Source organism: Mus caroli, chromosome 18, assembly GCF_900094665.2.
Source record: "Mus caroli chromosome 18, CAROLI_EIJ_v1.1, whole genome shotgun sequence".
Lineage (NCBI taxonomy): Eukaryota > Metazoa > Chordata > Mammalia > Rodentia > Muridae > Mus > Mus caroli.
In genome coordinates this window covers 73,731,856-73,744,021 of record NC_034587.1, presented here as the reverse complement: position 1 = coordinate 73,744,021, position 12,166 = coordinate 73,731,856, and the positions used below count along the sequence as shown (strand labels likewise).

At 49.2% G+C, this 12,166-nt stretch overlaps 1 protein-coding gene across 2 annotated transcripts in view; it reads right to left on the bottom strand.

Moving 5' to 3' along the window:
• The window catches only part of Loxhd1 (lipoxygenase homology domains 1), a 101,273-nt gene that overhangs the window by 40,531 nt on the left and 48,576 nt on the right, over positions 1 to 12,166 (bottom strand). For both annotated transcript variants that reach the window (XM_021150699.1, XM_021150700.1), the window contains 4 exons: positions 11,476 to 11,657; positions 5,639 to 5,755; positions 4,927 to 5,089; positions 1,272 to 1,426 (listed from right to left, as the gene is read on the bottom strand). In XM_021150699.1, the coding sequence (XP_021006358.1) occupies positions 1,272 to 1,426; positions 4,927 to 5,089; positions 5,639 to 5,755; positions 11,476 to 11,657 (617 nt within the window). The remainder of the gene's footprint in view (positions 1 to 1,271; positions 1,427 to 4,926; positions 5,090 to 5,638; positions 5,756 to 11,475; positions 11,658 to 12,166) is intronic.

Sequence of the window (12,166 nt, the reverse complement as noted above, 5' to 3'; positions counted from 1 at the left end):
AAACAGACAGAGACAGACAGAAACAGACAGAGACAGAGAAACAGACAGAGACAGACAGAGACAGACAGAGACAGACAGAAACAGACAGAGACAGAGAGAGGCTTGAAAATTATCTTCCCTGAAATGCTGATGCGTATTTCCTCTTTCTCAGTGCAGAAGTCTAACTGGGAATCATGTTGTTATTCCTGATTCAGAAGCAGTGAAGTTAAAGACTGATGGTCTCTATCCATATGATTAGTAAGAGTGATGGGACATGGGAGCCTTCTGAGGATCCAGCAGCCAGGTTGGGGCTCCTGGATCCCATGGGGTCACCAGGCATTACAGATCCACTTACCAGACACCTGCTACTGGTCCCACAGCTAATTCCCTCCTCCTCACCAGTGTCAGGTGGGTCAGTATAAAAGGGTCTGTCTGGCTGAGTTAGGCCCTTGGGACATGCTTGGATTCCTATGCACACATGGCCACTGGCAAGACAGCAGCAGGATCAATTCCATGGCCCTTCTCTTTGGTGATCCCCTGGCCTGTGGAGTTTCAGGTAGACTTAGGTACATGGAGAGGATGGAAAGGGACTGGGGATGGAGTAAAGGGTGGGGCAGCATACAGGGGAGAGAGGAGCTGTGCTGGGAGAGCCACACAGAAGGGAAGTTTTGGACCAACTTTGTCCTTCTTGTCAACCACAGCATATCAGAGCTAGAAGGGCTGCAAATGCTGGTTGGTTACATGCCTTTCAAGACTTTTTTATAGTCATAGACCTTAATAGAGAGCATGCAAGGCTCTCAATAGACAGGCAAGGTCAAGGTGAGTCTACATGTGAGTGAGGGTCCCCTCTGTTCCCCAGTATTATTTATATTGAGGGCCTCAGTTCTGCACAACACACTCCAGCCGATTTATATTGGCTCATCCTTGCGACAGGGAAACTAAAGTCAGCAAAGTTGAGTTAGACAAGGAACTGAAGGCATATCCAGGCTTTCAGGCCCCCAATCTAGTCTTTTTTTGGGCTATCCCCTGCCACTTTGTGGCCTCAATGTTCTCATGCATGAACAATCCACACCGAGCTGGCTTTCTGAAAAGCCCATTCCCATAATCTAGAGCTGGGGCCTAACTTCCACTCCACCCCACCCCACCCCATATTCAGGACCCAGAGATGTACATTGGCTAGAGAAGGAGACAATGTGAGCTTGCATAGGAAAAGCAATGTCAAAAGCCCGCAGGAGGATGCACCTTGCCCCACAGAATTCCAAAAGTGGTGGCATTCAGTGTGTCTCTCCTACCGTTCCTTTCTCAAACTTGTTGGTGCGGTTCTCTGACTTGCCAAGGTACCGTTCCCCTGTGTCCCCGAGGTCTCCGTAGATGGTGATGTAGACCTTGGCATCTGTCCCTGCCCCAGGAACATTCCCTGTGAAGATCTGCACCGAGTACAGCACAACTGCCCATCAAGTTGGACAGATGGACAGACAGACAGACAGGCAGACAGAGGGAAGAGAAGGGTGGAAGCTCATTAGATCAAGGGAGAGGGGTTGGTTGGCATACAAAGGTCTGGTCCAGGCCCTGAAGCCGCTGCATTTTTCTTCCACTGCTTGGCTATGCATGGTCGGCTGTACCCTGTGTGTGGGCTTCAGTCAGATGTCACCTCTCAGATCAGGACTCAGGAGGCTCTCAGAGAACCAAAAGATGGGGGCTTTGGGATTGCCCCTTAACCCATTGACCCATTCGAGTTAGTCCAAGGAGATTGCCCTAAGAATGTCTTCGCTATGACCACCAAGTCTTTATGCTGTGATCCTGGCAACGCAAAGCCTTGGGGTCCAGCTACACCAGTTCTTCTAACCGGATTGGCTGTGTGTGCAGTAGTTTTCAAATCATCATCATCCTTCCTCCTTTTGATGTGTTCTTCAGCCCAATGGTACCACTCACATTGCCCCAGTATCCCCAGGGAAACTTCCCCGCCCCCGGCCCCCCAACCACAGAGACTGAGAACTTCTCCTTTGTTCCCATGGTGCCTGGGAAGGGGCCGAGTACCAGGGTGACTAGTATATAAAGATCCTGAGTGTGGTCTTGGCTTTGCTCTGATGCTGTGACTCAGCAAGGAAGAATTAGACAGCTGCCTCCCCAGCCTCCAGCCCCGTGGACAAGCGAGTCCTTCTCGTGCTTCTACAGATGCTAGGAAGGCTTTGCCCCTTCCCTCCCTGTACCCCTTTGCCCTGGGAAGTCCAGGGGAAAAGGATGGAAAGGACGCTTTCAGAGTGGTGCTTGGAAGTCAGGTGGGGATTCCTGAGTGCTGTTCTTAGCCACCCAGAGAAGTGGCCTAAGTGTTGGGACAGACCCAGAGCGCAATGGCACTGCATGGCAGGGGATCTAGGGTGGCATGGTACCTATCCTGGACTAAGAGCCATTCCTGTGAACCCAGGGGAGGAACTTACAAGACTTAGAAGGAGATTCTTTTTCCTACAGTGACCAAGAAGAGCTTTGCTCCCAAGCCCTGGAAGTGGGCCCACAGCCACCGCTAGGTCAGTGTAACAAATCAGTGCACTGTGGACCACTTGTAACCACAGTTAGGGGCGTGTTCACACCCGTTATGGTTCCTGATGAGTCGGCTTTTCCTCTGGGTTCCACAGCACCATGCCTCTTTCTGGCTTTCGTGGATCCCTCATCTACACAGCCCATGGCTGCTGAACCTTTCAGCACCACCTTGACCCTTCTCTTCTCATTTTGCACAACCTACCTTTGTCTTCCTTGACCTCCTGAGTCTGTATCTTCAACCCAGGTCTCTGTGATTCAAATTTCCAACACCTGTCACCTAATGGCTACCTCCACTGGGACTAGGGCCTAGGATCACAAACTCATACAACTAAGTGGGACTTGGTTGCTTCTGTATCCTTTATCTTCTCCAAACCCTCCCTGACTTCATAGCTCATTCTCCATCACTCTCCAAAGTTGAGGAGAGTGGCTGTTTCATGAGACTTGATGGTTAGATGTGTGTCCCCTGATACAGCCGAGAATTGGGGGCCAGTCCATCCTACTCAGCTTGGCACAGCAGCAGCCGCCGGCAGCATATCATGGGCTTCAGTAACTGATAATGAAATTGTCTCAGTTGCTTAAAAGAGGCAGCATTACCCAAGTCTGTCGGGCCAACACCAACGTGGGGTAACATTAGCAGTCTTGTCACAGCTTAGACACAACAGTTGATGACTGGCCTCTCCCTGCCGTCCCCCCCCCCCCACTCCTGGCAGCCTTGGAGCCTGTTGCACATGTGAAATGATCACAGGTGGGTGGGCCTGTCAGAAATGCCTCTTCTAGGCTCCCTTGTCCCAGACCTAGACGAATGATCTTCTAACACCCCCACTCCACCTCCTGCTGCTTTCTCTGGTCCTTTGGTAATTAAGAAAACCCGATTCAGCTTCTCGATGCTGAGCAAGGCGGGTATGCAGGAGCCAGCTATTTCTGGATCCTCCTCCCTCCTGTCCCACCCCGGCCACACAGCTTGTCAGGAAAGAGGTGTTTCCTTAGAAACCTCGGAGTGGGTTCTGTGGAGTACAGTTTATACAGAACATCCCAAGAGTGATGTTGAAAACAGCAGGCCCGGGTGTCCATCTGTGGTCCAAATAGAAAAAAAAATACATTTCCCTGACTGACAGCAAAGAAATTGTGAAGAAAGGAATGTGGGTAGAGAGAGATGACTCAGTTAAAGGAAAGCAGGGACTGCCACTGTTTTACATAAAGAGGAAAAAAGCATATCCATCCCTTGTCCTTTGACTCTCATGAGCAGAAAGATCTGTGTCCCACCCACACCAGCTTCATCTTGATTTTTACTGGAATCCTGGATTTTACTCCAGTTTTTCCAAAACTATAACACTGTAAGTTTGGGTTGGGTTTCAAGTTTTTGGAGCTTCTATGATCTGTGTAGACTTCCCTGTTGGCGGCAGGGCGGGGACCATGGGCATCTTCGCGGATTATCAGTGGTAGAAGCCTCTGTCACTGACACTGATTATCAAATCGTAAAGCTTACTTGATTACCAGAGCTGAGTGGCTGGTCAGTGCTATCCATGTGGTAAAGAAAGGGGACACATGTGCTGCACACATACAGGTATGTGCTGCGCATATACACACATGTGCCCACAGGGTAGTGAGAGGGAAAAGCCGGGGAGTGAAACTTTCATGCCGCAGGCACCGAAAGGACCTAAGTTAAGCAGACTATTTAAGGAGATAACCAGAGTTTGATGATGTCACTCAGACCAAAGGCAGGAAGAAGCAGGAGACGTGGGTGGTCAGGATGATTCAAGTCCTGCAGAGAAATAACAGCTATGGAGGACAGTGACTAGCAGATGCAGAAAACAAAACCCTGAGACTTTGGACAAACCCAGAGCCTGGACCTTACCCCGGAGATAGGCCTTGCCAGGAGACTCTACCTTGTTTTCCTTCTTAAAAACAAATCTTCTACAGAACAGGGTTTTGAACCAGGTGCTCATATGTTAGGCAAAAACTCTTCCCCCTGAGCTACGCTCCAGCCTAGATTGTCCAGCAAGAACAGAGAGGGTCATACCACACCCACTAGTGGCCAAATGAACTGAGCAGCAGAAAGCCAAGAGCAGGGTAATCCAGGCAGTGGGTGATCTGGGATGTATCATGCTGTAGAAGGAATTTGAGCACAAACAGGGAAACAGGCCAGAATCTGAAGACTGGCCCGCCATCTTCCAGATGTGTGAACTTGGCAAGTTATGTAACCTCTGTGAGCCTCCATTGCCCAGTGGATAGCATAGACCATTCCTCCTATGTGAGGAGGCTCAACCTGGCAGGGACGGGCACTCTGTGAGGAGGGCTGTGGTCCTGAAACTTTCTGTGCAGCAAAGGCCACTGCTCCTCCCCCTGCCCCAACACACACACACACACACACACACACACACACACACACACACACACACACACACTTACTGTCCAGAGGCTCCTCCACTTCCTTGTAGACTTGTCTTAAGGATCCATCTTTCATATACTTCTCAGTGAAGATGTCATAAGGGACCAGTTCTCGGATGGTCTTCTTGTCATCCTCAGAGGTGGCAAGCCATCGATCACAGGGGAAAGTCAAGGTTTCTGTGCCCTGGGGTGAGGAGGAAGGAGGACAATTGGTCTGTAAGGAGGGGACCACTCAGACCAGTGACTCCCCAGTGTGATGAAGCTCGGGGGAGCCAAAGACAAAGAAGGTGTTGCCTCACAGTATGAAGACACAGGGACCCTTTCGAGCTTTGAGGCAGACACATAGACCAGAGTAGATGGCCTTGACCAGTGGCTCTCAACCTTGCTAATTCTGCAACCTTTTAATACAGATCCCCATGTTGTGGTGAAATTGTTTCTGTTGCTACTTCATAACTGCAATCTTGCGGCCACGATGAATCAAAATGTAAAGATTTGATTGACAGGTCACATATCTAATATGTGACCCCAGTGAGACAGTCATCCCAGCCCACAGGAGTTACGACCCACAGGTTGAGAACCACTAGCCAGATTCCTTCCACAGATCACTGGGAGATGCTGCATTGGCCCTGAGCCAGTTAGCTGCCCCAGAGGCTGAAGTAGCCGGCAAGCCGGTATGCTGTGAACTTAATCTTGGAAAAGATGAAGCGCCGAGAAAGACCCGTCTCCAACTTACATCTTTCTCAGGGAGGAGCCTGCGGATGTCCACGTGGGAGCAGTGCCACCCAGGGTTTATGCCTGTGTTGTCATGGCCAATCCGAATTTTTTCTATGATCTCACCTACGTCTTCTAACTTCAGAGAGTAAAGAAAGCACCGTGTGTTAGTAGAAAGGCTTCAGCCACCTTGCCCCTCCTTGGGGCCTCCATATTCCAATCCCTCTGAACTTCTGGGTGTTATGAGTTCTCCACCCATCTCTCCTGAGCAGCCAGGTCAAGCTCCGCCTCTTCACATGACACGCCAATGCTGCCTTCCCTCAGTCTGGACATGGTTGGTCCTGACTCAGGCACTCGGGTCTTTCAGAGGTGTCTGACTCTCCACAGAGTGGTTACCTTTCCCATCCTCCATTACTTGATGCCATAGTAGCACAAGCTCTGAGAACTGAGTTGGGTCTCAGAAGAAGAGTTCTGGTACAACCCATGCCCCTGTCTTGCTAGTCAGACAAGGTCCATATCTTCCAATTCTTAAGAGACCCTCCACTTCTATAATTCTCTAACCCTACAGATTCTATTCCCTCCAAAATTACAGAAAATGGTGTCTTAGTCAGCCAAAACCAGGACCAGGGCTGGGGCAGCCCAGTGAGATCATGACTAGGTCAAAAACCACAGCATGGTATTCATATTCTCTCTCTCTCTCTCTCTCTCTCTCTCTCTCTCTCTCTCTTTCTCTCTCTCTCTGATTTATTTTATGTATATGAGTACACTCTTGCTCTCTTCAGACACACCAGAAGAGGCCATCGGATCCCATTACAGATGGTCATGAGCCACCATGTGGTTGTTGGGAATTAAACTCAGCCTCTGTGAACTGAACCACTGAGCCATCTCTCTAGCCAGCATGGCTCTCTTTATCACCTGTTCTTTATCCAAGTCCCTGACCAAGCACCTTGCTACTCCATAGATAGACAAGGATGCTGCAGCTGCCATGATCTTGCCGCCCTCCTGAGATGCCCCACTACCTGTGCCCTGCTCTGAATCAGAAAACAGAATCCATGGCCACAGTGGTCCTGAGGGGCCTTGGAAGCCCAGAGGACTCAGAGCTAACTAAACAGAGATCATTGCTTCCAGGTGATGTAAGGGTTGTAGAGACTTTTAGCAGATCTTATGATTACCTGTGGAAGAAGTACAGATGCCCCAAGTGAAGGTTGGGATCCACATCCAACTGACCGCCTCATCGTCTGAAGTGGCCAGAAAATAAAGGGTCCCCGGTTCATCTTCCACCTAGGAGTTTCTGTTTCCTTCCCTGTCCCATAGGCTTTGAGTTTTGGGACATGTGGCTTCAATGGCTCTTCTGTAAACTTAGTCCTACAGCAAGCACTTAGTTGCTTGTATCAGGGGACCATCTTGTCTGTGTCACCATAGACAGAAAAGAGGCCTTCAGAGGACTGCTGGTCAAGGGTGCTGGCCTATCACAGCAATACCTCATAGGTGGCCTCAGAAGACACAGGCATCAGAAAAGGTCCTGGCATTCTCCTTTGGGAAGGGTGAAGGCATTGTCCAAGAAGGCTCTGGAGCTGAAATGCTCACTGGCAGTGATTGTATATGCTTGGCCCAGGGAGTGGCACTAATAGGAGGTGTAGCCTTGTTGGAGTAGGTGTGTCACTGTGGACTTGGACTTTAACACCCTCATCCTAGCTGCCTGGAAACCAGTCTTCTGCGAGCAGCCTTCAGAACAAGAGGTAGAACTCTCAGCTCCTCCAGGCCCATGTATGGCTGGAGGCTTCCATTCACATACCTTGATGATAATGGACGGAACCTCTCTGAACTTGTAAGCCAGCCCAACTAAATGTTGTCCCTATAAGAGTTACCTTAGTCCTGGTGTCTGTTCACAGCAGTAAAACCCTAACTGAGACAGTACCAGGGACTGGGGGATTGCTGTGATAGGCCTGACCATGCTTTTGTTTGTAAGAATGTGGATTTTGAGACTTTGGATTTGAAAAGTGGTAAATGCTTTAAATGGGGGCTTAATGAGCTATCCTAGTAAGAATATGGAAAACTTTGTGGCTGAGAGTGATTTGTATTGTGCAAACCTTGCCCAAGAGGTTTTAGTGGAGAAGAATTTCAGTTTGTGGCCTAGAGACTATTTTGTAGCATTTTGAAGAATGTGGCTGCTTTCTGCCCTTGTCTGAAGAGTCTACCTGAGGCTAAGGTAAAGGGATTTATATTAACAGCACTGACAAAAGAAGTCTTTAAAAAGGCCACCAGAGACTTTGTTTTCTGGTTAGGTCTCATAAAGAGCATTTTGAACAATTGTAGCAAGCTCAGAAAGGAAAAATATAAAATATATGCTCCAAGTATTAAATGGGTACCAGGAAGTGAAATAGAGCTGAATCCTGTTCTAGGAGAGAAAAGATTAAGGGAATGTGACTTTGGGGCAAGATCTCACCCAGCTAAGTTTAGGTCCAGGGATGGTGGTACACACCTTTAATGCCAGGAGACAAAACCATGCAGATCTCTGAGTTCAAGGTCAATCTACAGAGCAAGTTCCAGGATAGCCAAACTTAGGCAGTGAGGGAAACAGGAAAACCGGAGGCTGGAAAGATAACAATGGGGGATCATGTTCCAGCCACAGGAAGCAGAAGAACTTGGCAGTTTGGGCCACATGGTTCTGGCTTTAGAGTCCAGGATAGAAGGAACTACTGGGACAATTGATGCTGGTTAGGTGGAGCTAAAATATTAGTGGTGATTAAGAAGAGACCAGCATCACTGAGGTGACATCTTCTGGGAAGTGTTTTCTTAGAGCACAAAGAAGCTGTGCTCCAGAGATAGTCAATGTTAAAGCATGTGCTGCAGCTATACTTGGTAATGTGTAAGAGTCACCCAGGTGGTATTAGTTTTGAAGGTATGAAGGCACCATGAACTGTGTGAGGTCATGGAAGGCCATTGATGAAGGTGCAGCTTCAGTTGCAGTTGATGGCCCAGGACTGAAGGGTCATGCAAAGGAGTTGGAGGCTTGGCACCATGAAGAGAGCCTGTGAGAGGCTATTGGTGAAGCCTATTTGTAGCAGAAGACCACAGTGTATTGGAGATGCCAGTACCATGGCATGATCACCAAGAACAGCAGCAACAGTGGAGTGGATCAACCTGAGCTTAGAGTGCTACAGAGGGCAGAGCTGGAGAAGTGACGCTAGTCCTTTGGAGGAGCCCAGAAGATCATGTGTGGATCCCAGACATTGAAACAAGGAGCTGTAACATTGAAGTTGTTATGGAGACCCTAAGATTTTTGAGATGCCAGAGCTGTGGGATATCTGCTGAGGAAAGCTGCTAACAGGGAGTGAAACCAGCCCAGGAGAAAAAGGTTTGTTGCAGTCAACAAAGATGAAAAAGGAGTTGGCGATCTAAAGACCGCTTTGACCTCAGACATGGAAATGCAGAGTTTGAAGTTTGCCCAGCTGGTTTTCTGTCTTGCTTTGGGGGTTACAGGTAGGTGATTGGATGAATTTCAGATGAGACTTTGATCTTTGGGCTCTTAACATTGTTGAGATTTCTGTAGACTATGGGGACTTTGGAAGTTGAACTAAATGTAGCTTTTATTATGCTATGGGTAGGTATGGCCCCCATAGACTCATGTGTTTGAACAAGCTTATGGGGCCAAGGGAGTGGAATGTGATGGCTTGTATATGCTCAGCCCAGAGAGTGGCACTATTAGGAGGTGTAGCCTTGTTGGAGTAGGTGTGTCAATGTGGACACGGGCTTTAACACCCTCATCCTAGTTGTCTGAAGCCAGTCTTCTGCTAGCTGCCTTCAGAACAAGAGGTGGAACTCTCAGTTCCTCCAGGCCCATGTCTGCCTGGATGCTGCCATACTTCTACCTTGATGATAATGGACTGAACCTCTGAGCCTGTAAGCCAGCCCCAATTAAATGTCTTCCTTATAAGAGTTGCCTTGGTCATGGTGTCTGTTCACGGCAGTAAAACCCAAGCTAAGACAATGAGTAGTACTACCTTAGTATGTTTCAAGCCTTTCTTATTGTGGGTGCTCATGTGTGAGATGGGATTGTGATACTGCCACCCTCTTGGAACTGTCACGTGAAGTCAATGACTTGGTCCTTATCGCGTGCTTACAAAAGAGCTGACATTTCAGATGAGCTCAGGAGTCCAAACTGTTAATGTTGTTCTCCCAGCCGACCCATCAGGGTGGACCACAGAGGGGGGAACAGTTTATTAATAGGTAATCCAGAGTGAGGACGGGAAGGTGAGCTGTGAACTGAGTGATGAACCAAGGATCCACCAGAGAAGAGTAGAGAGGTAGAAGATGCAGGCAGGAAGGACAAGCTAGGAGACAAAGCCTTTTCATTTGTCCAAGCTCCTTCACTCCCCGAAGACCCAGACCATTAACAAAGAATGAACAGCAGCTTAACTGACAAATTATAGCTGCCTACTACTAATGGAGACCTCGCTGATGAAAGTCCCCAGGAGTCCTGTTAAGGTGTAACCTGGGCACTAATTACATCATTCTCTGTGATACACCCACCATACCATCTTGTGTGGAGAGATGTTAACCTGTGTAGATGACTGAATCAGCCCTGATTTTTTTCCCATGGCAGATCTCCCACCAAAGCTGCCTTCTCCCAGAGGGGTTGTGGAGGGAGCTAAATTCTCGGAGCGGCAGCTGGCTGAGGGTAAGGACAAGCTAGACATTCTGTTTCCCACTGGAATGCAAGGGCATGTCACTACTGGTCCTCATTACACGGTGAGTGGAGGATTCCAAGTTTCCTAGCTCCTCTTCCAGGCTGGCTTCATCCCTACCCTCTTCCTGAGCTCCCCCAGGCTCATCCTGTGCCCTCAAGCTCCATGCTGTGTTTGTTTCCACCCCTGGCCCATTGGGCATGCTGTAACCTCCCAGGAACACCTTCCTCCTTGTCCTGAGGAGTGCCCACTTCTATGCCTGGCTTTACGACATCTCCTCCAGGACCTTTGTCTTCTCTGAACACCAATGGTCAGCTCAATCCACCTGGGAGCCTACCACAGGGTATAAGAACACAGGTGACAAAGCCAGCTCCCCTAGGTTTGGTTCTGGTTCCCCTGCCTGCCTGCTGTGTGGTTTGGGGAAAGCCATTAACTCTAGTGTGCCTCAGTCCTCTCCTCTTTCCTCAGGGCCAGCACAGCGCAGAATTGTGACAAGGGTCCAGTGAACATAGATAAATCTCATATGTTAGGGCCTCTGAACCTTAGGGCCAGTGATGGTGAGAAGCACTAGATTTCCTGTCCCGTGTGAAGGTCTGGGCTCTCCAGTTGTATAGCAAGCTCCTGGCAGGCAGAGTCCGGGCTCTTCTGCTGTGTCTCCTGCCCAAGCTATCTCAAAGAAGAGGGCAGCATAGGCATTGTTCTGCATACAGACATGTGGGAATGCCAAGGTGCTGGAACACACATCCCCAGTCAACATCAGATGACAGAACCCCTTGCCCAGACATGACAGAAGCTGTAAGACATATAGCAGTTGTGTCCAACTGGCTGTTCCTTGAAAGCCAAGCAGGAGACATAGCCTCACACAATCCCCTGTGAGAGATTTACACCATCCAGCACCCCAGCTCCTACCTGCCTGGAAGGTGTTCTACACCCATAGTAGAAGCAGGAAGATGTCCTGTTGGTATGCCTGTCTCCCAAGTTCTGCTCATCATCTTTAACCCTGACAACTTGTCCTAAAAGGTCTGGCTAGCTCTACCATCCTCCTGTCTGTCTGGACATATGGAGGCTCCGAAAGGCTGAACAAGTTGCTCATCTCACATTAGCTGAGGCCTGTCTAAATGAAGGGCTGCTCCGATCCCGCCTCTCTGGGGCAGTGCAAGGAGCCCGGTACCTCCACAATGAAGCGGGAAGCCGACTTCCTCTCGAAGAACAGCTTCTGTTCCCTCTTGTTGGTGCACAGGAACTTCTGCCGGGTGCACACGGCATCGCAGCCGTAGATAACTATGAAGATGTTGGCATCTGTGCCGGCCGCGAAGACATCACTGGTGTAGAGGGTGATCTCATAGGGAACAACTGAGAAGGGTGGCAGGAAGAAAGCAGAAGATACCGTAGGTGAGGTCGCATTCTTTACAGCCTCAGTGGCCTTTTATGGGGAACTTCTTTTGTCCAGAGACAGCCCCAGGTCCTCCAGACTGTGGATTGACTATGGCACACTGAAGAAAGAGATAGGCTATGGAATTTGGAAAGCTCAAGCCTAAATCTAGGACCTGACTTGATGATGGCTGTGGCCTGGATGTTAGTTAAGAGCCTTTGTTTCCACTGAAGTGCGCTCACCTTGAGGCTTAGCCATACTCTGTAACCTAGAGCTTTGGATTTCAGAGGCAAACGGCCAATCAGGAGTCAGGCTATAGTGACTAGATATCATTCTCTTCTCATTTTGTCCCTTGCTCTTAGCCCCTCACTTGCTCCAAACTGGCAAGTTCCCTTGAACCAATCCACGTCACTCCTGGCCTCTCATCCAGCTGCCCTGGAAGAAGAAGAAGAAGGAAGAAGAAGAAGAAGAAGAAGAAGAAGAAGAAGAA